General features: G+C 54.7%; 1 protein-coding gene across 2 annotated transcripts in view; it reads right to left on the bottom strand.

Moving 5' to 3' along the window:
• NDRG4 (NDRG family member 4) overlaps positions 1–12,135 on the bottom strand; it is a 71,614-nt gene extending 59,479 nt beyond the window's left edge. For both annotated transcript variants that reach the window (XM_065416318.1, XM_065416319.1), the window contains exons 1-2: positions 12,049–12,135; positions 6,207–6,251 (exon numbers count right to left, since the gene is read on the bottom strand). In XM_065416318.1, coding sequence (XP_065272390.1) covers positions 6,207–6,251; positions 12,049–12,117 — 114 coding nt within the window. In that variant the 5' untranslated portion in view covers positions 12,118–12,135. The remainder of the gene's footprint in view (positions 1–6,206; positions 6,252–12,048) is intronic.
• Between the last annotated feature and the right edge of the window lie 14,616 nt (positions 12,136–26,751).

Raw genomic sequence — 26,751 nt, 5'->3', positions numbered from 1 at the left:
GCCCAGAGAGCGCTTGCCTGCATGGAAGGGACCTTAACAATGAGCCCAGGATGGGAGGACAGCACTGCTGAGCAATGGATATGCTGATTACGTCTCTCCTCGTCCGGCCTCAGCCCATCACCCTAGTCCACTTTCCTCCGCCAGTGTCCCCACTCCATCCCACACAGGCCCCAGGATCAGAGTGTTTGAGTGCCCCCTGCTGGTTACCTGCCATTAGTGATTGTTCACAGCATCCAAGCCGGGAAAAGCACTATACAGCACAAAGAGACAGACCCATTCTCTGCCTCAAGGCACTTGTGTGATGGCCACCATGTTGGCCAAGACACCAAGGACTGAACTGGGGACCCCCAGAGCTTAACGCATGAGCTGCCACAGCCTGAACTCCAGAGCCAGCTCTCTGTAAGAGGGCTGTAGCAGACTCACCCCCCCACACGGATCAGGCGCAGAGGGGGACCTGACACGCACACACCAGTGGGTTACACCTGCAGCCCGATTCTAAAGGGGTGTTACAAGTGTGGACAGCAAATGAGCACGCAGAGCGACACTCAACTCCCTGCGACGCTTCCCAACTCACGGTCAATGCTGCAGCAGCCAGCGCCCTACCCAGAGACAGTTCAGCCACCCAGCTGTTGGGTATTCTAAGCAGCAGGGGGTGGTGCCCCAGGCTATGGAGAAGGGGCGGTCATCTGGGTGTGGGGAGGGGCTGGTGGTATGTGAAGAGGGTTCTAAAGAGCAGGTGAAGAAGACGCAAATGCTAATTTGAGGGACAGGGATGGCGACAGAAAAAGTCACCTCTCTGGTTTTCCAATGTGTTTCAGCTTTAGATGTGCTGCTAAAAAGAACAAACAGGTGGGGAGAATCTAAGCTAGTGGCTGTTGGATGCCTGCTGCTCTATGCCGTGGTCTGGCTGTGCTGGCACGTTCTAGATCTACACATAAGGGTAGAAAGCGGCGCAGCAACTTGAGCCAGACAAAAGGGAAAGGCAGCTTTTCACGAGGATGCTAAATTTGGGGCTAGGCTGCACTAGTCTGGAATAAGCAACGCTCTGAACCGCAAGTGCTGTAGGCATTCAGGAGAACTCCACGTATGGACACTCTTATTCCAGAATAGTGTGGTTCAGCTTAAACTACTTCCGAAGTGTTTAGAAGAGTGTCTATACAGGGAGCTATTTGGGTCAATTTCCCCATGTAGACAAGCCCTTAGGTTTGGTCCAAACTGAAAGAATGGCTCACAGGGTTGAAATCAAGTTTTAACAGGGTTTAACCCTGTAAACACCGGAGCCAGCCCGGTCTCTGTTAAAGCCAATAGAAGCTGTGTCACTAGCTTCACTGGGAGCTGGGACTAGAGTCCTCTAGGACATTGTTTCCTCAACCTTGTTGATAGCTTGCTGCCTTCCTAAACTGCGCCAGGGAGATCTCCGGGACCGGCACCAGTCCACAGACAGCTCATTGAGAAACGCTGCTCTAGGATCAGGGAGTGGCATTGCTGTGATGGATTCATGGGAACTGGATTTGGAAAGACAACACCAGCAGCTACTTCTCCTAACTGTGTGTGTCGGGGGCAAGGCGCACCCAGTTCTCTAGGTCAGAACAGTGGCAGGGTTTTTTGCTTCTAGAGGACCAGAGGGGCTTATTTTTAAACCGTGCCCCGGGCTGAGTCCATGCAGAGGACAGGGGCCTTTGAGGAGTAGAAACAAAGCTGGTTTAGAAATCAAGTTATAATCACATCCTGCTTCTCTAGCATCGCCCAGCAAGGCCAACCCCACTCCTGCGGAGTGCAGTGCAAGCAGGGTTAGGCCCCGGGAGTCAGATTCAGATCGGACAGACACAGGTGAGAGTCACCCCTGAAGTCACAATTTCACAGGTGCAAGACTGGTGAGAGCAAAATTTGGCCTTAAGTTCTAACAACATAGTGCAGTGCAGCGATCCTGCAACATGCATGCTCACTACGTGTGCGTACACACACACACACACTACCAGCACCAGGCTACATTCACAGTTAGTCTTTGCAGAATGCCAAAAACGTGATGTCTCCGGACTTTAAACTCTGCAGCATCAAATAACCCAGTTAGCCCCTTGCCCTTGTATTGAGAAGCTCTGAGCTCTTTACCAGCCTCAGAACATCGCTGTGGCGTAGGCAAGAATCATCCCCATCTTACAAATCGGGGAAACTGAGGCAAGTTGGCCAAGGTCACCCAGCGAGGCAGTGACAGAGCTGGGAACAGATGTCAAGAGTTCTGTGCATCAACCACAGGCCTGTTCTTCCCCTTTATATAGTAAATAAACACATTTTAAAATGGTTGCCCCCTGCAGCAGGGTTTGAAGCCAGGACCCACAGCCAGTCAGCACCAAATGCATCCCCAAGCCCACTCTGTGCCTGTTAACTTGGTATCACTGCACTCTGCAGCCATCATGGTATTGCTCTTCAGTGTCTTGCTGGGAGGGTGGAAACTGTCAGTCACCCAACAGTCACAATCCATGGGCCTGGACCCCACTATACACAAACATGGTTTAGAATGGGGATCAGCAGTCTTGGGTTCTATCCCTAGCTCCGGCACCCATGTGCTGTGTGACCTTGGGATAATCAAGCAGCACAGAGTGGCTGGGGGGGCGGGGGATGTGAGAAGTAATTCATTGCTATGTTTGTACAACTTTGGCATTGTCAGGTGAGAGGTGACAGAGGTAGAAAGTATTGTAATGAACTGGGCTTGGGGCAGGAGGAGGAGTGAGACACGCTGCTGCCAGAATCTGACGTGTGTGTCATAGCCCTGATACTGTCTCTTTCTCCTTCAGAAAGATCCAAGTTCCCTGAGCACCGTCAGCGCGTAGTTCCAAGTGACTCCATTGAGAATACATTGCTCTTCTACACAGCCAGTCTCATCAGTAGATCTCAAAGCACTTTTAGAAAGAGGTCAATATCATTATCCTCGTTTTACATATGGGGAAACTGAGGCACAGAAGCGACTTGGGCAACAGAGTGACAAGTCCTACAGAGATCACAGAGTTGTTAGCGTCTGTATTATAATGAGATTCACACATACACCAGTCATTCCTTTGCATGCTCCAGTTCAGTTTAGCTGTGTGGATGATGTTAGCTGGGAGAGCAGCTCTCCCAGCTAACGCCAGACTCAGCAGGACCCAGACAGCCTAACACAATTCGATAATAGCTCTTCACGCAGTACCCTGCTGAGACGCGGGCTGGAGGAAATGGGCTTGTTCTTTGTGGTCTCTGTAAGGGAGATGCACTGAAATCTCTGCAGCGCAAGGAGGGGTTCCTGGATCTCTGAGCGAAAGCAAAGCAGCAGCTTCCTAGGGCCGAAAGCCCTCAAAGGAAGAGGGAGAGTTGCAGGCTTTGCACAAAACCCAGGGTGGAGTTGCCCAGGCGACTGTCACCATGGAAACAGCAGCTATTTCTGAAAGTCGGCTTGGTTTTTATTGGAGGAAATTGCTAGTTTTAACAGCCTCCCCCAACTCCCCTTCAGCCGATCAACACCTGCCCCACAGCGATGCCTGGTGGGAGTTCCTGGGAGTGCCCCACAGCCAGAGCTCCTGCCTCGCTCCCTACAGCAAGTCCTGAGAGACATTTGGGGGGTGGGGTGAAGCAAACAGGAACCCCCCCGCACCTGGCCAGGGCTACTACTCCATCCCCTACAGCGCCTCCTGCTGGAACACGCTGGGAGCTCCCCTCGGGGCTGTCAGTTCAGAGGGCCCCTCTCGGCTCTCACTGAAGAAGGGAGAGACTGGGCCAGCCTGTGAGCTGTCGAGATCCCCAAGCAGTTGTGTGTGTGGCTCACGCTTCAGGCCAATGCTGGCACCGCACCAGCCAGTGCTCCAGAGACTAGGAAAAGGGAGCTGGCGAGGGGGACCAGGCGTCCGGTTTTCGACCAGGTGTCCTGTCAGCGGAGCTAAGGCAGGCTAGTGCCAACCGGTCCTGGCACTGCGCTGCGCCCCAGAAGCAGCCAGCAGGTCCGGCTCCTCACCGAGGGGCAGAGGAGGAGGAGGAGGGGAGGGCAGAAGGCTCTGCGGCGTGTGCTGCCCTCACCCCAAGCACCGGCTCCGCACTCCCATTGGCCAGGAACCAGCAAATGGGAGCTGGGGGGGGGGGCGGTACCTGCGGGTGAGAGGGAGCCTCCTGCCCTGCCCCCCCACCCAGGAGCCGGACCTGCTGGCCGCTTCCGGGGTGCAGTGTGGTGTCCCAGGACAGGCAGGCAGCCTGCCTTAGCCCCCCCGCTGCGCCGCTGACCGGGAGCTGCCCGAGGTAAGCCCGTGCCCCAACCCTGAGCCTCCTCCCCCAGCCCTGAGCCCCCCCCAAACCCAGAGCCCTCTCCTGCACCCCAGAGCCCACACCCCCACCATCTCAACCCCCTGCCCCAGCCCAGAGCCCCCTTCCACACCCTGAACCCCTCATCCCTGGCCCCACGCGCTAGCCTGGAGCCCCCTCCTGCACCCCAAACCCCTCATCCCTGGCCCCACCCCAGAGCCAGCATCCCCCAGGCCAGAGCCCTCATCCTTCCCACCCACCAACCCCCTGCTTCAACCTGCAGCCCCCTCCCAAACCCCTCATCCCCGGCCCCACCCCAGAGCCAGAACCCTCAGCCCAGAGCCCTCTCCCCCCCACCCCAACTCTCTGCCTCAGCCTGGAGCCCACTCCCACACCCTGAACCCCTCATTTCTGGCCCCATCCTGGAGCCTGCACCCCCATTTAGAGCCCTCACTCCCTCCTGCACCCAGGCCAGTGAAAGTGAGTGAGGGTGTGGGAGAGTGAGCCACCGAGGGAGGGGGAATGTAGTGAGTGGGGGGTGGGGCCTCGTGGAAGGGGTGGGGCTAGGGTGTTCGGTTTTGTGCCAATAGAAAGTTGACAACACTAGTGCTTGCAGCGACGCCATTCCCCATAGCGCCCCCTTCTGGGAGACGTGAGGGATTGCAGTAATGATCCCCCACCAGACCCAGCGTTCCTGCCGAATTCCACAGCACTTCCTGCGGGAGGAGGCAGAGCTCCACAGCCTGCGCTCCTATTCCACCCCTACTCCTGGGGGGAGTCGGTTTTCCAGAAGGCCAGCCTGCTGATTCCACCTCTCCCACCACGAGGGAGCATATGTGCCAGGAGAAGCCGGGGGACTGGGGAGGCATAGGCATGAGGAGAGATTTCCTGGCTTTGTTTTGGTATAAATGGAAAATGATATTTAATAAGATTCAGCCTCCCACGCTGCCTCATGAAAGAGGAAAGGAGACGGAAGATGTGCCAATGTGTCCCCTACAGGGCCCATAAACCCCACACATGCCACTCTCCATAGCAGTGTGACCATCAGGGGCAATGCTGACAGCAGCAGTTACGCTCTTACACCAGGGCTGAATTTGGCCCCAGCCATTTAATTGCATTGGGGCGGGGGATTTTATTGCTGATCTGGATATTCTGTACTCCAATAGCGTATTCTCTTTCAACTTCCGGCCCCCAACCGTAGCAGTGCCATTAACCAGCTGCCAGGATACACCGCAGAGGTGGATGCACTTCAGTGGTGGGTGTAGTGACTAGAATATATCAAGATGGGCGATTTCAAAACTGAACTATTTTAACAAATCCAAGGCCAGCCACAACATCATGGCTGTCCCTATACCACATGCCACCGCCCCTTGCAATGTCACTGTGACAGTGGGGCTAAACCTGCTCTGTCTCCACCACTTGAGCTAATGGAGGATCTCCATTAGAGGTTAGCAATATAGGGCCAATGTCACACAGTGTAGCAGTTCCAATTCCCTCCACCAGAAGACAGCAATGCAAACACACAAATTTGCGCTGTAATACTGTAATGTGCTAACTAGCTGCCACTGTGAAGCTCATGGCTTCAGTCCCGTTGATTGTTAGGTGCACAGAGACCTTTAGCATTGGAGAGACGCAGACCCTCAGGCTGGGAACCAGGCTGAATCCCCCACATCAGTCACCCACACTCAGGGGATGTGCCCACAAGCCATTTTGTCCCCCTCACCCCTGAAGATCAGGCAAGCGCACCAGCAAGGGAGGACCGAACGGCAGCTGCTCGGCAGCATTCCCTCCTCTCCGTCGGCCAGCTGAGGAGAGCCCGGTAGCACTGGTCAGGGAGCAGGGGAGTCCATTGCTGGAACCGCGCGGCCAATCGGCAGAACACGACCACCCCACCCAGGTCCCAGAGAACGGGCAGAGGGGCTGGACAGTCAGAGGAGGGGCCTTACCTTCCAGTCCGTGTCCACCGCGGAATGGAACGTATCTGAATGCTCCTGGAGGGGAAACAGACCAGAAAGAACCATCAGAGCTCATACAGGCGCCACCGTGAAGCAGTAATACAGACACCTGGCTATCGCCTCATCCCTACCCCCTCGCCGCCGCCACCTGCCCTCCAGTCACCCGCTGAGAGCGCTGATGAGCCTCTGCACAGCCGCCTCCTCCTCCATTAATACCCCAGGAAGGAATTCACGCCCACTCTAAGCTGGGAAGGATCTCGGGGACCTCAGCAAAGAGCCCAGTCAAGACTGCCGGCCCGAAGGCCGTTGAGATCAGAGAGGCAGAGGGCTGCTGGTCCCCAGGGCCGCCCAAAGGATTCAGGGGGCCTGGGGTCTTCGGCGGCGGGGGGCCCCCACCGCCGAATTGCCGCCGAAGACCTGGAGCGGAAGAAGCTCCGGGGTGCCGGGCCCCACGAGTTTTCCGGGGTCCCCGGAGCAAGTGAAGGACCCCACTCCAGGGGCCCTAAAAAACTCTCGTGGGGGCCCCTGCGGGGCCCGGGGCAAATTGCCCCACTTGCCCCCCCCCCCCCCCCCCGGGCAGCCTTGCTGGTCCCAGTGGACAACTGACCCGAGAAGCGTTAAGAGAGCAAAGCCCTGTGCTGGGCGGCTCATCCCCTGCCGCTGCCGCTGGCCTCAGGGTGCGATCTCTGCCACAACCAGCTCTAGAAATGCTGTCAGGGGGGTTTACGGAACTGAGCCCTGGCAGCTGTGCCCGCCAGGGTTTGCGAGCCCACCCCTCTGGACATGCCCAGCTGCCACCATCTTGGCCAACACACAGGGGACCGAACTGGGGACCTTCAGAGCTAAAAGCATAATCCGCGCTGGCCTGAGCTAAAGCTCCCTAGCTGGGGCTGTAACACTCCTATTGCCGATGGATCAGGCCCAGAGCGGGACACACTCACCAGGGGTTACACCAGCATCCCACATCAGCACCTGGGCTTGTGTCTGTTCAGCAGCGGCTGGGCCGCCCTCTGCGGGCGGGCGAGCCCTTGTCTGGGTGCGGGGCCCGTGCCCTGGATCAGCATCCGCACACGGGCATTAGAGATGCCGCCTGGGTTGCGTTTCGGCTGTAGGACCGTGCGTCCTTACGACGCAATGGCATTCGGTGCTGACGCACGGATCAGAGCGTAATGGGGACTCCAGGCAGCCCACCCGGCATGCCTGAGGGCTGCAGGACAAGCCTGGCTGGGAATGTCAGGACAGGCAGCCTGCCCCAGGGGCCCCCTGAAAGTCATCCGGACAAACAGCAGGAGAGGAGACAGCTGCCCTGTCTAGCTCCACAACGGGCTGTCAGGGAACACTCAGGAGCACAAGGAGGGGGGACAGGCCGGAACAAGATTCCTCCCACCGGCGTCTCAAGTGGTTCCTGGCTTTTTGAGTGGCTGGGGGAGCCTCCTGTTGCATGCTTTGCTAGATGGCGGGAGATTCTCCCCATGGAAAACAAAGCAGAGCTCTGCTCAGTGTCAGCAGTTGGCCCCCATCCCCCAGGGCCTCCAGCAGCTGGGAGCCGGATCACAGCTTTGTGCATCAGCTGGTGGCACCAACTTGGGAGGAGGCATGATGGGATGGGACGCAGCAGCCTCTAGAGGCCTGAGCCTGGCAGAAGCCTCAGAGCATCCGTCCCTGGACATGGCACGAGTCCCCCACGCCCATGCAAGCGCTTGGAGCTCCTGTCCGTCCCTTCCCCAGCACCACAACCAGGAATCAGTGTGTGTGGGGGGGGTTGGGGGGTGGACGACACACTATTTGGATTCCTAGAGCCTTGAGATCTCAATATTAGGGAGCCCAGGATGGAACAAAAACTCAGCATGAACGTGCCTCTCCCCCATCCAGACTTCAGGGTGCGTTTGCAGAGACCCAGAGGCTGGAGTCACCTGAGACCCAGACGCACCAGATAGCTGGGACGCCTCTTCCTGGGCACAGGCTTCCTGCTCTGATCTCTGCAGCGATTATCTCCCCTGCACAGTTCCAGGGCCGCAGCCTGCCATCGCTGACCCCTGCGCCCTCCCCTATCACCACCAAGGAGCTCGTGTTCTTCCCCTCCCCTCCGTGCCAGGGTGAACTGGCTGGGTTGGCAGAGTGCCTCTGTCTTCACTGGCCACCTGCCCAGCTCCAGCAGCCTGGCACCTCCGGCTGATAGAGCCAGGCCTCGCCACCCCCCACCCCCCGCTGCCTTCTTTTCCCCAGCCTGTCATTCAAGTAGATCAATAAAGTTCTCTTAACGCTCTCGCGCTCCTAGCAGGTTCGGTCTCCTGGCATCAGTGACGTGGCCCTAGCTTTACCGCTCCTCTGGGGGACCAGGCACAGAGACGGGATCCTGGGGGGAGTGGAAGACAAGGAAGAGTCCCATTTTTGATAGAGGAACACTACCACCCCCAGGCTGGGGGCTCCAGCGCCCAATCCTTGGCTGTACAGAAGCGGACACCCAGACACCAAGGTGAGAACGTACTGGCCTAAAGTTAGGTGCCCACTTTTCAGAAGTGCTGAGCACACAACTCCTGTTAGCTTGGAAATCCGGGGGGGGGGGGGGGGGGGGCACACCAGATAATTATTTGGGGGCTTAATATAGCAGGGTGAAAAGCGTATGAGGCAACAGTCTAGCAGAAAAATGCTGGTGTGCTGAAATCAAAATGTTTTACAGGAACGTGTCGATTTCAACAGAAACGTTTCCAGGCAAGTTGTTTGGACTTTCTGGCTTTGTTCCCTTTAAAAGTAAATACAATTACAATAAAAGTCTACAGAAGAATGCTTTGACAAAATGAAACGTTTTGAGAAGGCCGGCTCAGTGTTTCTGAATTTAAATATTTGGGGATTTCTGTTCCGAGATCATTTCAGCTCTGTCCCGATTCGAAATGAAACGAAGTTTCAAGATGTCGGGATTTCCTGCGGGACAGAAATCCCATTCTCCAAGCAGCTCTAGTGCCCACGTTGGAAAATCTAGCGGAATGCATCTCTGCTGTAGCAGCTTTCGCTGGAGACAGAACAGCAGATCTATCTCCCCCTGCCCCTGGCAGGAGTTCTGATCCAGATCTGACTTGTGTCTCTCAGGCCTGTCTGTAACAGGCTAGACCAGAACGCTGCCTTCCCCCGTGTGGGACTGGTTTTTACCAGTGCAATTAGCACCAATCAGAATGGCAGCAGCCGAGCCCCATGTTGCTAGGGTGACCAGATGTCCCGATTTTATAGGAACAGTCCTGATTTTGGGTCTATTTCTTAGATAGGCTCCTATTACCCCCCCACCCCCTGTCCTGATTTTTCACACTTGCTATCTGGTCACCCTACATGTTGCACAGGTGTAAGTAATTCCACAAGGGGAAAGGCAGAGGAGAATCCAGCTCAAATGTACAGACTTTGCGGGAGTTTGGGATCAGATCAGATTCCGGATCCAAACCTCAGGCTGAAAGGATGGTCCCGAGTTGCAAAGGGTCCCAGAGCACTTTACAAGCCACACACTGAGGCCCTGAAATGCAGACAGCTCTGGGGTGGGGGGCAGCCACCAGCATAAAGCACTAGGAGTGGAAGATTTTGACCATGGACACGTGGGCAAACACCTTCCCTTATGAGATTTCCAATGAGCAGGATGTGACCTCCTCTGCAGCATCCCCACAGAGCAAATATCCGCCTCCGAAAGGTGGGAGGGGCCAAGTCAAACCTCTTCAGACTCCAGAGTCCTGGCATCAGAGAGGATGCTGGGATACTAAGACAGTCCCCAAAGCAGCAGTGCTGGAGGACAGGGCTTCAAGGGCACGTCCAGAGATGCAGTCTCCGGTTCAAAACCACATCTGGTTCTCTGGGAGCCCTTTGTTATGCCTGACCCGGCCACACACCATGCCTGGGCACCACTGCAGAGCCCAGTGGCACGTCCCAGTGCAGCTCCAAAGCAAATGAACGTTTCCAGGCTCCAAGGACAGGCAGCCCTGCCCACCACATACCCAGTCCTCCGGCTCCTGGTCTTGGATTTACGAGGCCAGCGAGATGAGCACAGGCACGCGGGCGGTGACACACCCAGCTTGGCAGGTCCGTGCTCACACGCTGGCTTTGCAAAGCAGCCTTTCAACTCCTGGGATCAGGTAGGATGCTGGAGACCGGCTCAGCGAGAGGGGCCCAACCCCCTCTCACCGCTGGGGATCGCCTTTCGACCAGAGAGAGCCAAGCCAGGGTTCAGCAGGCTGGACAGTGTCTGATGTGCCTGCAGTAGTAGGGAGTGCCGCAGGCCAGGCTGGAGGTGCACTGGCATAGCTGGGGACAGCAAGGTAGGATGGTGCAATGATGGAGGCACCGTCTCAGTGAATGCTGCAGTCTGCAGTTCTCATCTGGAATCTGATCTCCCATGAGCGTGGCTTGGGGAACCCAGGAAACCAGCAGAGACCAAGCTGGGCCCTTCGAGGTCAGCATTCGGACAGAGAGGAGGGCGCGCTGGAGCTCTCATCCTCATGGTGGATTAGGGAAGGGACATTAGAAGGCCATAGGAGATAGTAGGAGCGGGAGGAACAAGCCCACCCAAACCCAGCTAGTGAGAGTCGTTCCAACCCCCACCCCCCACCATCAACCCAGCTCCACCAGGCCTATCTCTTGCACCCACCCACTCCTGAGAGGCCTCGGGAAGATGTCCGTGGGTTCTCCCCTCCCCCCAGGCCTCAGAGACTGTGCTGGGGGCATTGCTCTTTGGGCTGGCTGCGTCTCCCCCACACTTTCTAGCCTGCAGGAAGAAGTCAGCTTGTTGATGTTCATCAACTCCTCCCCGCTTGCTTGCCAGACGCAGCCGCCCTCCCACTCCGCTCTCACACGATAGGCGGCAAATGGGAGCTTAGCCAGAGACGGATACCTACTAAGGTCTGATCACGGGGGCGGGGGGTAGTCCCTGTGAGTCGTCCCTGGCTCCCAGGCCTGGCAGGGGCATTCAGTCAGATAACCTCCTGCAGCTGAGCTAGGAGCAAGACGCCAGATGGGACATGGGCTGCCATGAAAGGAGCCTTTGAGGAACAGGAAGTGGTGGGGGAAGCCAGAGCACCCTCATCTCCTGCCGTTGTATGGTCCACCATCCCATCTGCTTCAGAACCTGCTGCCCAGCTGGGCGCTGCCCGTCACTGCAGCCAGCCTGCACTCCTGGCCGAGCCGAGGGGAGCAGTGGAGACATTGGGAACAGTCAAGCGCTTGATCCTTGGCCGCCATCTCCACAGGGACCCAGCTGCTACCAGACGCTCAGATGCTTGCATGGTGCAAGCTGCCATTCTTCAGTTGGGCCACATGGTGGCACCCTCGCTGCTCACAAAGCCAGCTACGCCGTTAGCGGAAATCCAGCGGAACGAGTCCAGCCTACAATGGTTTCTCTTCAGCGTGGACCAACACTGCAGCTACTTTCAGCTCAGACGCTCCTCCTAGCTGCATCCCAATGTGGAAGTTATCCAAAAGCCCGTGCTCCTAGTAACGCCTCTTTGGGACAGATGCATGTCCCAGAATGCACTGGTAGATTCACGGTTATAGGACAAGGTGTGTGAAGAGGATAACAGAGTCAGGACTAGATCCCTTGCATTTGAGCTAAAGGAGAGCTCCCCTAGCTGGTGGCAATGGTAGGTCCCTTATCCACCCTGCCAGCTGAGCCACTAGAGGGCAGCGTAACTCACACACAAAAACAGGACATTACAGACACCTGGTGCTGCTGGGTGAACAGCTCCAACTGAGGCTAGGGCAAAGCAAGGCAGGCAGCCATTCCATACAATCAACACCGCCTCGCGTGTTGGGAATGAAGGAGGCGGACAGGTGGGATGTACGGGGGGGAAAGAAGGCAACTCACAAGCTCGGTATCCTGGCCTCGCAGCAGTGGCTTCTCCTCGGTGAATCGCAGCTCGTGCAGCCCTGCCATGGTCACTTCCTGCAGCAGCAGCCCTGCAGGGGGAAATAAAACCAGCACACAGGTCAGCTGCCTGGCAGCCAGCCTCCTGGCACTGCCCACAGACCTTCAGCCTGAGCTCTGGGCTGCAGCTGGCGAGGGCCAGCTGCAGAGGGGAGCAGCCAGATCTCTGCTGTGTGGGCCCCAAGGATCAGCTCTCCGATATAGGTCCATCTGGGGTGGCATCAGGATGGGACAGATGTGCCCAGCACATGGTGGCTATCAGAGCGGGCAGTAGCTGGTCCCCCTGTGGGCAGCCATGGCAGAGGGGCCAGGGACTGACTGGGCTGTGGAGACTGACCCTCGTCATGCCTGGGGCGGGGGGGGGAGGGGACATTGGTGGGGTGGGTAAAGCTGGCGCTATCGCTGCCCATGCTATACATGTTCGGGGAGGGGGAGAGGGCACCCTGGGGCGCAGCCTGCGAGACCCTCCCACGTGGGAAGGGAGGATCCTGCGTGTCGCTGGGTGACAAGACGCTCCCTGGGAGGAGGAATCGCACCCCAGCTCCTTGCTTCAGCCACAAGCCCGTTACCCGAAAGAGGGGCGTGTCCCTCACCGTTCCAGGAGCCCTGGGGTTTAACCTCAGTGCCTTCGCCCTCGTGCACCCCGCTGAGCTGGCTGGCCCATGGGGAGCCTTTGGGCTGAAGCCCGCAAGCACTGACAAACTTGTGAGCAGCATCCGCCCGGGCCGGCTCAGCAGGGCTGGAGCCTCCACGTGGTCATCGAGGGCAGGGAGCCAGCCTGGGACGTGGGAGAGCTGGGTTCAAATCTGTGCTCTGCCACAGATGTCCTGGGTGACCTTGGCCAAGTCACTTAGGCCTGGATTTTTAAAAGTATTTAGGCAGTGCACCACTCCTGTCCTAAGTCACTTCAGCATTGTAAAGCTAAATCCCACTGAAAGGGGCCCAGGCTCCTTTGTCACTCAGGCCAAGATCTGCAAAGGTATTTAGGTTCCTATTTCCATTGAAGTTAGGAGCCTAAGGACCTTTGTGGAGCTGGATCTTGGGCCTTGCAACGCTGAGCAGAGCGGTGCCTAAAGACATCTTTGGCCTCGGTCTCTCTGTGCCTCCACTCCCGCTCAATACCACGGGGAGAACAGGGGTGTTGTGAGGAGAAATGCCTTAGCACTTGTGAGGGGTGTCAGGTGAGTACCCCAGACAGCTCAATCTAGAATCAGGGCCGTCAGCTCTGCAGGCTTTGGAGCTGTCGCCCCCTAATAGCCAGGAGTTTGAGACGTCCAAGCCCCTGGAATAAATCGAGATGATCTATGGAACTGCAGGGCACAGTGTTAGAGCTGCATAAACCTCAGGCCTTTCAGATCGGGCTGTGGGGAGTGTCACAAAAATCCTTCCTTCTGCTCTGTGTCCACACGCAAAGCTGCACCAGTTTCAACGAAAGGTGCAACTGAAAGTGGAGTCAGTTGAACTGATGCAAAAAGCGGTGGGGATGCGCTTAAATCCACAGAAACCTGGCTGATTCGGTTTAGCTCCCGCCGATTAGGAACAGGGCTAAGCTAAATTGAAAGAAGCTGCTCTTAACTAAGCGTCCATGCAGGAGTTTGCACCAGATTAACCAGATCAGTGCCCGCGAGTGCATGGACAAAGCCCCAGCTTGTCTGAGTCTCAGGGGCAGGGCCGCCCAGAGGATTCAGGGGGCCTGGGGCAAAGCAATTTCGGGGGCCCCTGCCATAAAAAAAAGTTGCAATACTATCTCGTGGGGGCCCCTGTGGGGCCCAGGGCCTGGGGAAAATTGCCCCCTCCCCCCCCGGGCGGCCCTGCTCAGGGGTGAGGGAAAACCTCAGCTGGAAAGGCCCAGGTTTGCTGGTTTGGAATCTGAGCCGTGGGGAACTGTTGACTCTTAACAGATACACATGGGACCCAAGCAAGCCAGCGCTCAGGTGGCTCGAACGGTTTGGGACATCAGGAAACAGGGCCCAAGCTCCTGATTGGCAACAAGACGAGAGTTTCCCTTTCTTTGCTCAGCTCCACCAAGTTCGTGCTTAACTCCATCCTGGGAGCAGATCGCTGGTGCTGAGCAGCGGTTACCTTCCGACCCATAGCCGAGTAATCTGCGAGAGCATTATCGTTAGGGCCCTACCAAATTCACCGTCCATTCTGGTCAATTTCATGGTCATGGGATTTAAAAAATCGTCAATGTCACGATTTCAGCTATTTAAATCTGAAATTTCAGTGTTGTAAACTGTAGGGATCCCAACCCAAAAAGGAGTTGGGGGGGTCGCAAGGTTATTGTAGGGGGTACCCTTATTTCTGCGCTGCTGCTGCTGGTGGTGCTGCCTTCAGAGCTGGGCAGCTGGAGAGCAGCAGCTGCAGGCCGGGAGCCCAGCTCTGAAGGCAGAGCTGCCGCCAGCAGCAGCGCAGATGTAAGGGTGGCCTGGTATGGTATTGTAATCCTTACTTCTGCACTGCTGCCTTCAGAGCTGGGCCCTCAGTCAGCAGCCACCGCTCTCCAGCAGCCCAGCTCCGAAGGCAGCGCAGAAGTAAGGGTGGCAATACCACCCCCCCCCCAAAATAACCTTGTGACCCCCCTGCTAATCCCTTTGGGGTCAGGACCCCCAATTTGAGAAAGGCTGGTCTCCCTGTGAAATCTGTATAGCATAAGGTAAAGACACACAAAAGACCAGATTTCACAGGGGAAGACCAGATTTCACGGTCCGTGATGCATTTTTCATGGCCGGGAATTTGGTAGGGCCTCAATTCTCATTTATTATTTGTATTACCACAGCGCTTAGGAGTCCTAGACACGACCCAGGACCCCGGCTTGCTAGGGGCTGTACAATCACAGACCTAAAAGACCATCCCTGCCCCCAGAGAGCTTCCAATCTAAGTTGGATGGCTTTAAACAGAGATTTCAACTGTGCAAATGATCTTGGAAGGGGGGAAAAGAGCCTCCCATGTAAACCCTGGAGGTGAGGGAGACACAGTAGGGAGATGCTGCCGGTAAGTTTAATCTCTCAGCTGCACATAGCACTTCTCTTCCCAAAGCAGTTTCACCCACCACAGCTACCTCTGGGGTGCAATATTCCACTGCACAACAGTTTACAATGGACTTGAAGGAGACTGCATCGAACTGACCGAGCAGCGGGGCGTTCAGCATGTAGAGTCCACGCTGGAATTTCAGGCTAACTCTCCGGCATCTGTAGAAAGAGCCACAGGATTGTGACCACACGTGGCCAACCTACCGTGAAACGTGGCACCAGCCCAGCAGCACCACCCTCAGCTCAGGGCCAGCCCCGCTCGGCTTGGGACGTGTCAGGATTGCCGGAGCCCAAGGAGGCTGCACACGCAGTGATACAACTGGGGGCTGGAACGAAAGCCTGCCCTCAAGGGGAGCGCCCACACCTGAATGCTGCAAAGAATACGGAGGGCGGCGCTTGGTGTGGGGCCCCCCAAGAGAGAACAGAGCCCCTCCAGCCACACAACAGCGAGAGCCTGGAGTAATACCCATGGGTCTGAACTTCTGTTACCCCATCTGCTGAGCTAATCCCCAGGCTTGAAACACACGCGAGCCTACCTAGGAGACATCACAGCCCCTCCGCACTGTCATAGAGGTTGCTCGATGCCTCCACTGCTTTGTACTCTCCGCCCTCTACATATTGCCTGAGCCAAAACATCCTCTGGCTCTCACTTCCCCAGAGGTGTCAGGCAGCTGAGATTAATTAACTCCCTTGCAGACAACGCTGGGTTAGAGGGTAGGGCAGCAGCGTGAGGATGCCATCGATTGCCGATTACAAGGCATTTGCTCATTACCCTCCCACTGCATTTCTGCACTGGGCTCCTTAGCTCAGCGCTGAGCGGGAGGGGGCACTCCCGCTCCGGAGCGGCTGGCAGTCGGGTCCCGTCCCAGCGTCCGGGCTCTGAAGTGGAGCAATGAGAACCACTGCCCTGGAGAGTGCAGGGTCGGCGTCCTAAGTAAGGGCTTGTCTACCGGGCAAGTGTTCCCAGTTACACCAGTGTAACTAAACCACGATAGTTATGCTTGTGTGACTACCCACATGGACCCTCTTTTTCCAGCACAGCAGTGGCATTAGGCAGATTAACTCACTCTGCTTTGGAAGGGGTTGAGTTAAACCAAAACAAAGCTGCTTTTTGACTGGAGTAAGCATCCACATGGGGAGTTCTGCCAGTAGTCACACCTCCTTAGCATAAAGCAGGACGACGTGCCCGTGTAGACAAGCCCTAAGAGGGTTTGGAGACTTCAGCAGGGCTACCGAGTCTTATCCTGCCCCTAAGACAGCTGTGCATACCACCGGCCACACTACTGGGCAGGACTGGGGAACTTCTGCTCAAGGGAGGCCCATGGGTGTGACAGCAGAGGAGTTGTGGCCCATGGGCCAAAATTCAGAATTTAAGTAAGTGCAACTACACTGACTTTGGTGGAGTCACTTTCTGAGCCACAGTTAGAAGCCCTAGTCTCGTTAGACAGACGTGTGCGTGCTACCCTGCGGCATTCAGGAGACCCCTAAGCTGGCACCCCAGGAGATGCCCCGTGGCACAGCGTGTGAGCAGGGGAGGGAACTGCAGCCTGTTGCTGCATGTCCCCTGAGAGATAGAAGGTACTGATGTGAGGGCACATGCTGATTACAGAGAGAGGGGCAGATCCTCTGCTCGTGTCAATGGCCACAGCTCCACTGACAGCCAGCCCCAGAACAGGAAACGCCTGCAAACTGCAACGTGCGGGGTAGGAGATGAGCTGAATTATTCAGATCAGGGGTCTGTGTTCATGTCCCCACCCGCTGCTGCTCACTACCAGTCTCAGTTGTCGCTTTCCCCAGGACCCTCAGATCGCTTGTCAGCCGCTTGCCGTTCATCGTTCCTTTCTAGTAGGGTGCAATTGGACGCTCATTGAGCATGCTATCATTTCTGCTCCCTGATTGGACGACCACAGGCTGTGAATCACACAGGCTGTGAATACCACCAAAGCAAACTCCTGGTGTTTCCTCTAAAGAATCCGTGCAAACTGTCTTGTGCTATTCGCCCGTCTTTAAGACCGTACCAGGCTTCTCATGGGAGAGAGATTTCATTATCCTGAAAAAAGAACAGGAGTACTTGTGGCACCTTAGAGACTAACAAATTTATTTCAGCATAAGCTTTCGTGGGCTGCAGCCCACTTCTTCGGATGCATAGAGTGGAACACACAGACAGAAGATATTTATACATACAGAGAACATGAAAAGGTGGAAGTACGCATATCAATTGTAAGAGGCCAATCAATTGAGATGAGCTATCAGTAGCAGCAGAAGAAAAAACTTTGAAGTGATAATCGAGATGACCCATAGAAGGTGTGAGGAGAACTTAACATGGGGGGAAAAAAATTCAATTAGTGTAATGACCCAACCATTCCCAGTCTCTGTTTAGACCTAAGTTAATTGTGTCTAATTTGCATATTAATTCGAGTTCAGCAGTCTCTCTTTGGAGTCTGTTTTTGAAGGTTTTTTGTTGCAAAACTGACACCTTCAAGTCTGTCACTGAGTGATTAGAGAGGTTGAAGTGTTCTCCCACTGGTTTTTGAATGTCATTATCCTGGTTATCTTAAAAATGATAGGACCGAGGCTCAAGTCTGAGCAGAGCTAAAGATGAAATCCCAACTCTCAGCATCTCTGAAATAGAATTAAGTGAAGGGAGAATCTCTCTGTTCCTTCCTCCTGTTCTGGGGCAGCCATGTGAGGGTAAGAGGAAGCCTGATTCACCTCTCCCATTCCCTGCTGTATGTCAGGAGTGACCCTGGAGTCACATCAGTGCAGAACTGGTGCAAGTCAGAGGACAGTCAAGCCCTTTGAACTGAGGGACAAAAGGGAGACAAACTGTAAGACCAAGGGCCAAAGTCTGCCCTAAGCTACATCCATGCAACCCCACTGAGGTTATGGGTGCTCCAGAGGAGTAACCGAGGGCCAAATCTACTCACCTGGAGTACAACAGAATTTCAATATCCCCCTACCAAGGAGGGGTCGATCTCAGGGGAGAAGTACTAGCCCCACTGAAGACCATGGCCGTTCCACCACTGACTTCAGTGGGGCCAGCCTAGAAGCCAAGAGGACGGAAGGGCTAGAAGCCTGGGCCAGTGGAGAAGTGCAGGCCCAAGCTGCCAAAAGCCTGACCGGGGGCGGGGAAGTTTCCCCAGGTGGGGATGTGTTGAGCGGAGATGGAGGAAAGAAGCACCAGTCAAGAAAGCCAGAGCCCAGGGACCCTGATGAGCTTGGTATGATCGGAGTGGCTCTGAAAGTGGCAAAGTAGCGTGGGCCTCTTTCACAGGACCCGTCCAGGTGCCTGGCATTACAGCTGTACGTCACAGGCGTATTCGCTTGTGCCTGACAGGACCAGAGATTCGAGGAGAATAATACTTAGGCCCCTGTTATGCACCCACAGGGAAAGAAGGACCCAGGAAATTGTGCCAGGTTGCAGAGGAAGCAGGGGGATGGTACTTGCATCCCAAGGTGACAGACGCCTTAGAAACCCCCTGGCTTAGAGTCAATTCTGATCTCACTGATGCCAGCGTCAATCAGCTGTAACCACCATTGTAATCTATGGGGATTCAATGCTGCAAAATGGGTGTACCTCCATGGACATCAGTGGATTCATTATTCACCCAGCCATGATATGAGAGTCAGGTGCAGAGCCCTCAAAACCCACACATCCCAGAAGCATGTTTGGCCCCATGGATCTGGTGCACTAGGCAGCAATGAAGTGGTTGATGGATACCTCCGGCTTAGGCCTCATTTCCTCTTCCCAGTGGAAATCTTTTCTATTTCGATTTCTTTTGACAACCCTGGGCTCCCAGGCAAGCGCTGGTAGGTCTCTACTGATTCCCACACCATCCCCTCCTGGGTCCGTGCAGGAGGCGAGCGGGGGTACCGGAGAGTCACACTGATTGCTAGCCGGTGCCAGCTGGTTTCCTGGGTGTTCCCGGCAGCATGCGGCTCAGTAACCCCACATCATTTATAGGGAGAAGCACCTGGCTTCGTCAGCGCACCAGGACTGCACTGGGGACAGATCGTTCCTGTCCCATCCAAGCCCCTGACCACACACAGTCTGTGGCTCAGCTGTATCCATGGAAACGGGAGGACCCAATGCAGACGGGATGTATTTTTAGATGCCAAATCTCTCCCCAGCTGTTCTGACGCGGGGCTTCACGTGCAGCCATTGCGCACCACGCACAGCAGAGGGCGCTGCCTGGTAAAGCTCCCTGCCCTCTCCTTTATAGAGCACTCCCTGAGTGACGTGGGGGGGCATGCGGGGGCATGTATCCTCCCTCCCCCCCCCCCCGATTTGCTGCTTGGCTTGTACTGAGCATGCTCACACAGACGGTGCATGCTCAGTAACACTGCTGAAGCCAGTTGCCCTCACTCTGCCCTCCCCCCATCGGTATGCACAGGTTGTCTCTGCTCCACTGGTACCTTGGCGCAACCCCTTGCCACTCAGCTCCCCAGAGGAGAAGGCTATAAAAAGGATGCAACGGAGGCAGCGGCATGTGGAGGGATGGACTGAAATAGGAAGGAACTGGAGTGAGAGAAAATGAGAGCTGACAAGGGAGTGTTCATCTGCTCCAAATGCTCTTGTAAATAGAGCTTCCGGCTAAGGCAGGTCGAACATTTTCTGTCAAAACTGTTGTTGGTTTTTTTTAATGCAAAATTGGGTTTTCAACCAGAAAACGTTTTTGGGTGGAAATGTCTGCACTCTCCTTTTTGTTGTTGTTGAAGAAGTGAATGCCCAACCCAGAAATACTTTGAGGGTGAAATGTTGTTGTGGTGCCTCATGGGAGTTGTAGTGTAAGTGCTTTGTGCTCCCACTCTTCTCTAGGGACTGGGATTCCCCAACTGAACTTCTTCTCCCATGATGCACTGCAGCCACGCAACTGCACCACTTCCCCTCACCAAGAGGGTAGACTGTTGCATCATGGGAGATGTAGTCTGACCAGGGAGCCTGGCGTATAAAGAGGCTGAAGGCAGAAGCACCCAAACTACAACTCCCATGAGGCACCATGGTGGCATTTCAGAGTATTTTGAGTTTGAATTTTGCACTGAAAACTCTAAATTTTTCGGATAAGCTCTAGTTCCAGCACTGGCAACTCAGAACAGAAAGTCCCCAGCTCATAGGAGGCTTTGGGCATGACTGCGATGGTCACCCTTTACAGAAATGTCCTGGGGAATTTAATAGAGAAGACGACATTAACAGGGTTCTATAGGAGATACTTTATCTAGGGCTACCATACGTCCGGATTTCCCCGGACATGTCCGGCTTTTTGGTCTATAAATAGCCGTCCGGGGGGATTTTTAAAAATCTAAAAATGTCCGGGATTTCCCCCCGGTCGGCTATTTATAGATAGAAAAGTGGCGGCCAAGCGCCGCTGGGCACCCAAAGCCCCTTCCCGGCTCCCCCCATCCCCTGCAGCCTTACCATGCTGTCCGGCCCCGCAGCTGTCTTCCCCCTCCTCCCCTCCCCTCCCCTGAACGCTCCGCCCCCCTGCTCCTCCCCCTCCCCTGCTTCCCGCGAATCAGATCTTTGCGGGAAGTCTGAAAAGAAGCAGGGGCAAGTGGGAGGCAGCAGCAGGTAAGCTGGGGCGGAGGGGCGCGAGGAGGAGAGCTCCGGGGAGGCGCGGCCCTGGCCGAGCGGCTCCCTCCGGCCCGGGGCGAGCGGCGCCCGGCTGCCCCAGCGGCTCCGGCCCAGCTCAGGCCCCAGCACCCCCAGCCTGGACCCGGCCCGGCTCGGGCCCCAGCAGCGCCAGCCCGGCTCGGGCCCCAGCACCCCCAGCCCGGACCCGACCCGGCTCGGGCCCCAGCAGCGCCAGCCCGGACCCGACCCGGCTCGGGCCCCAGTAGCGCCGGCCCGGCTCGGGCCCCAGCACCCCAAGCCCGGACCCGGCCTGGCTCGGGCCCCAGCAGCGCCGGCCCAGCTCGGGCCCCAGCACCCCCAGCCCGGACCCGGCCCGGGCCCCAGCAGCGCCGGTCCAGCTCGGGCCCCAGCACCCCCAGCCCGGACCCGGCCCGGCTCGGGCCCCAGCAGCGCCGGCCCGGCTCGGGCCCCAGCACCCCCGGCCCGGACCCGGCCCGGGCCCCAGCACCCCCGGCCCGGCTCGGGCCCCAGCACCCCCGGCCCGGCTCGGGCCCGGCCCCAAGCCCCGCAACCCCGGCCGGAGCGCAGCCCGATTCCTGGGCTCTTTAAAGCCGGCCCTGGTCAGAGGACAGGGAGGGGGGGTTGGATGGGTCGGGAGTTTGGGGGGGGGGCTGTCAGGGGGGCAAGGGTGTGGAGAGGGGTTGGGACAGTCAGGGACAGGGAGCGGGTGGGTTAGATGGATCTGGGGTGGCTGTCAGGGGGGCAGAGGTGTGGAGAGGGGTTGGGACAGTCAGGGACAGGGAGCAGGGGGGGTTAGATGGGTCTGGGGTTCTGGGGGGGCTGTCAGGGGGCAGGGGTGTGGAGAGGGGTCGAGGCAGGCAGGTAGCAGAGGGGGTTGGATGGGTCAGGAGTTCTGGGGGTCCTGTCGGGGGCGGGGAGCAGTTGGATAGAGCATGGGAGTCCCCGGGGGTCTGTCTGGGGGCGGGGGTGTGAATATGGGGTGGGGGTGTGGATAAGGGTCGGGGCAGTCAGGGGACAGGTAGGGTCGTAGGGCGTTCTCAGGAGGGGGCAGTCAGGGGACAAGAAGCAGGGCGGCTTAGATAAGCGGTGGGGTTCTAGGGGGCAGTTAGTGGCAGGGGTCCCAGGAGGGGGCAGTCAGGGGACAAGGAGCGGGGGGGGGGGGTTGGGGGTTCTGAGGGGGGCAATCAGGGGGTAGGAAGTGGGAGGGAGTGGATGGGGGTGGGGCAGGGGCGGGCTAGAGCGGGACTGCTCCCCCCCAGTGTCCTCTTTTTTGCTTGTGGAAATATGGTAACCCTAGTTTATCAACCTCTGGAATTTGACAGGGAATGAGCCCCTGCTACAGAATTCCATGGGTTGTCCAGGAGGGAGAGTTCTCTGTTCAGTTCTGCAGACCTTTTCCATAAGGGTGACCCCAATAATGAGGTGGTTAATGCCTCAATAAAGCAAGAAGGAGCTAATGCTGTACAGTGTGGTGAGCAAACTGTGCCACAAATGGAGCCGCAGGCCCAGTAAATTCAGCCCTGCCAACAAGGTCGGGGGCTGCATTTCCCAAGCAGCGCATGCAGCCATCTGTCAATGAGATTTCTGTGCTGAGCCCCTGTAACGTTGCACTCCATAATGTTTTATGAAAATATGCTTATGAGTATAAATATGATGCAACTGAAATATGCTTTATGCAAAAGGTCTCTTGTAAGGTATCGTTACAAAGCTTATGATCTACTGAGTGTGCTCATCCCATTTATTTGCATGTATTATGTCTATTTCTGGAGTTAGGAGAATAAGATATAAACTTGTATTACTGATGTAAACATGTTAAGTAGAAGCCATTAAGGGTGCTTCAGAATCAATCACCTATAAATGGCTCTGTTTACTTGCAAGCCTTCCTGCATTCCTGAGAGTCAGGCTGGGAAAAATGGAGGCTTGGGGTCTCACAGGACATGTGAACATGTCACATGATACTGAAATCCATCTTAAACCTGGTGCTTTTCCATTTAGAAGGAGGGGAGGGGATCCAGAGAGACAAAAGATTCCTGCCTTGTGCCAAAGCTATAAAAGGGGGTGGAACAGAACAAAGGGGGCTGCCAGTCATGAGAAATCCCCTAGTTACCACCTGAGCTGGAACTAACAAGGACTGTACCGGGGTAAGGATTGGGCCCAGACTAGGAAGGAATCTAGTCTGTGAAAGAAGCTTATTGGAACATCTCTGAGGGAGAGATATTATCTGTAATCAGTTTCTTAATATATTAGGCTTAGACTTGCATGTTTTGTTTTATTTTGCTTGGTAACTTACTTTGTTCTGTCTGTTATTACTTGGAACCACTTAAATCCTACTTTTTATACTTAATAAAATCACTTTTGTTTATTGATAAACCCAGAGTAAGTGATTAATACCTGAGGGAGCAAAGAGCTGTGCATATCTCTCTATCAGTGTTATAGAGGGCGGACAATTTCTGAGTTTACCTTGTATAAGCTTTATACAGAATAAAACGGATTTATTTGGGGTTTGAATCCCATTGGAAATTGGGCGCCTGGGTGCTGGAAACGGGAGTACTTGCTGAGCTGTTTTCACTTAAACCCTGCAGCTTTGGGGGCGTGGTCCAGACCCTGGGTCTGTGTTGCAGCCGGCTAGCATGTCTGGCTCAACAAGACAGGGTTCTGGAGTCCCAAGCTGGCAGGGAAAATAGGCTCAGAGGTAAATTCAGCACATCAGTGACAGTCCCAAGGGGGTCTCTGTGACCAAACCACGTCACAGCCCCCGTGAAGACCCACACATGCCCAGCACAGATCCAGGGGTTTTCTATTCTAGTCTAAGTAATTCTAATCTAAGGAATTATCCCAAGTGAGGGAGCATCCAGGAGGCATGCAACACACAGATCGTCGGTTAACCCAAAGAGTGGTGGTGCAGACCTTTCTCCGATCACTATCCCCCATCACCATCACTGGGCACAAGGATGGCTTTAACCCCTTTGACACACTTGAGCATGCAGCACAGGCAGCGGCAGCAGCAGCATGGGAAGCAGACCACAGCTGCACAACAGCAGCAATGACAGCGCCACGTCCATGGAAGGGTTAAAAAAAAGAAAAAAAATCTCCCCGATAGCTCAATATGGAACAATCTGGCACCTTCGACCCAGCTGGGGAATTTTCATCCAGCCCCAGTTCACGTCGGCATCATTAATGACATCACAGAGGCAGCTGATCTATCATACAGCAGCAGGGCAAGGTCGGGTTGGCTGGGCAAGCAGTTAACGCCTAGTTAATGGGCAAACCTTGTCTCCAGGATCTCATAGTATCTCAGCACATTGTGAATGCAGCCAGCCAGCACCCCCAGGAAGTAAGGAATGAGCATCCCCATTTCACAGCTGGGGAAACGGAGGCACACAGCAGCAAAGCAGCTTGCCCAGGCTCATGCAGCGAGTCAGTGGCAGATCTAGGACCAAGCCCAGGAGTAATAAGGCTTGTGAAAGCCATATTCTCGCCCTGCCTAGGTCAAGTCCACAACAAGTGCAAGAGCCCCAACCCAGACAGCCTCATGGCTTAATACATGGCAGCCTCCCTACACACGAGAGCTCACCTAAGTCTCCATGCAAACAGCGGAGTGCATGCACTGTGGAACAGCCCAGCCCAGGTGCCAGCCTGGGTCAGCTGCTTGCCGGGTCTCCTTCTCTCTAGCAGTGCATAGCAAAAATTATTTAAGTACATCAGAAGCAGGAAGTCTGCCAAACAATCAGTGGGGCCACTGGAGGATCAAGGTGCTAAAGGAGCACTCAAGGAAGACAAGGCCATTGCGAAGAAGCTAAATGAATTCTATGCATCAGTCTTCACTGCAGAGGAAGTGAGGGAGATTCCCACACCTGAGCCATTCTTTTTAGGTGGCTAATCTGAAGAACTGTCCTAGAATGAGGTGTCAGAGGTGGTTTTGGAACAAACTGATAAATTAAACAGTAATAAATCACCAAGACCAGACAGTATTCATCTAAGAGTTCTGAAGGAACTCAAATATGAAATTGCAGAACTACTAAATGTGGTATGTAACCTATCACTTAAATCAGCGTCTGTATCAGATGACTGGAGGATAGCTAGTGTAACACCAATTGTTTAAAAAGGCTCCAGAGGCGATCCTGACAGTTACAGGCTGGTAAGCCTAACTTCAGTACCAGGCAAACTGGGTGAAACTATAGTAAAGAACAGAATTATCAGACACAAAGATTAACATGATTTGTTGGGGGAAGCGCTAACATGGGTTTTGTAAAGGAAAATCATGCCTCGCTAATCTATTAGAATTCTTTGAGGGGGCCAATAAATGTGGACAAGGGTAAACCACTGGATATAGTGTACTTGGACTTTCAGAAAGCCTTTGACAAGGTCCCTCACCAAAGGCTCTTAGGCAAAGTAAGCAATTATGGGATAAGAGGGAAGGTCTTCTCATGGATCAGAAACTGGTTAAAAAGATAGGACTAAATGGTCAGTTTTCAGAATGGAGAGAAGAAAATAGCGGTCTCCCCCAGGGATCTGTACTGGGACCACTGCTGTTCAACATAATCATAAATGATCTGGAAAAAGGCATAAGCAGTGAGGCGGCAAAGTTTACAGATGATACAAAATTACTCAAGATAGTTAAGTCCAAAGCAGACTGTGAAGAGTTACAAAGGGATCTCACAAAACTGGATGACTGGGCAACAAAATGGCAGATGAAATTCAATGTTGATAAATGCAAAATAGTGCACATTGGAAAACATAATCCCAACTATACATACAAAACGATGGGGTCTAAATTAGCTATTACCACTCAAGAAAGATCTTAGAATCATTGTGGATAGTTCTCTGAAATCATCTGTTCAATGTGCAGCGGCAGTCAAAAAGGCAAACAGAATGTTGGGAACCATTAGGAATGCGATAGATAATAAGACAGTAAATATCATAATGCAGCTATATAAATCCGTGGTACGCCCACACCTTGCATGCTGGCTATCATTTTATGGAAGACAATCATCCTCAAACTCCAATGGATTGATGACAACGATGATGCGCAGTTCTGGTCGCCCCATCTCAAAGAAAGATATATTTTAAAATTATTACGGGGATGGAACAGCTTCCATATGAGGAGAGATTAAAAAGACTGGGACTGTTTAGTCTGGAAAAGAGACAAGTAAGGGGGGATATGATCCAGGTCTATAAATCATGAATGGTGTGAAGAAACAAGTGTTATTTACCCATTCACATAACACAAGAACCAGGGGTCACCCAATGAAATTAATAGGCAGCAGGTTTAAAACAAACACAAGGAAGTACTTCTTCAGGCAGCGCACAGCCAGTCTGTGAAACTCGTTGCCAGGGGATGGTGTGAAGGCCAAAAGTATAACCGGGTTCAGAAAAGAACTAGATAAGCTCATGGAGGACAGGTCCACCAATGGCTATTGGCCAAGATGGTCAGAGATGCAACCCCATGGCCTGGGTGTCCCTAAGCTGCGAGATGTGGGGTCTGGACAGCATGGGATGAATCACTTGATAACTGTCCTGTTCATTCCCTTTGAAGCATCTCACATGGGCCACTGTCAGAAGACAGGACACTGGGCTAGATAGACGATTAGTCTGACCCACTGTGGCCATTCTTGTATTTATGTGGTCACTAGACCAGCTCCCCATCAATAGCTCTCAAGACGCTCTCCCGCAGCTCCCTGTACACACCACGGGCCAGATAGGGTCTTCAGGTTTCTCCCCATACCAATACACATCCAACCGCTCCATGAACCCACACAGACAGTGCAGTCACAAAAAGCTTGAAGTATTTGCAGCTTGCCTACTGGGGTAGGGCACCTGACTGGGAATCAGAAGTTCTGGATTCTATTCCTGGCTCTGCCGTGGATTAGCTATGTAGCCTTGGGCAAATAACTTGGCCATTCCATGCCTCGGTTTCCCCATCTGTAAAACAGAAATAGTTACACTGGCCCTCCTTTGTAAATCCCTGAGATCTAGGGATAACCGTGTCTGGTATGGCTGTGTACTGGAGGTAGAGCT

Source organism: Emys orbicularis, chromosome 14 (genome assembly GCF_028017835.1).
Source record: "Emys orbicularis isolate rEmyOrb1 chromosome 14, rEmyOrb1.hap1, whole genome shotgun sequence".
Classification (NCBI taxonomy): domain Eukaryota; kingdom Metazoa; phylum Chordata; order Testudines; family Emydidae; genus Emys; species Emys orbicularis.
Note: the sequence above shows the minus strand (reverse complement) of the source record. Positions and strands in the feature narration are given on the sequence as shown.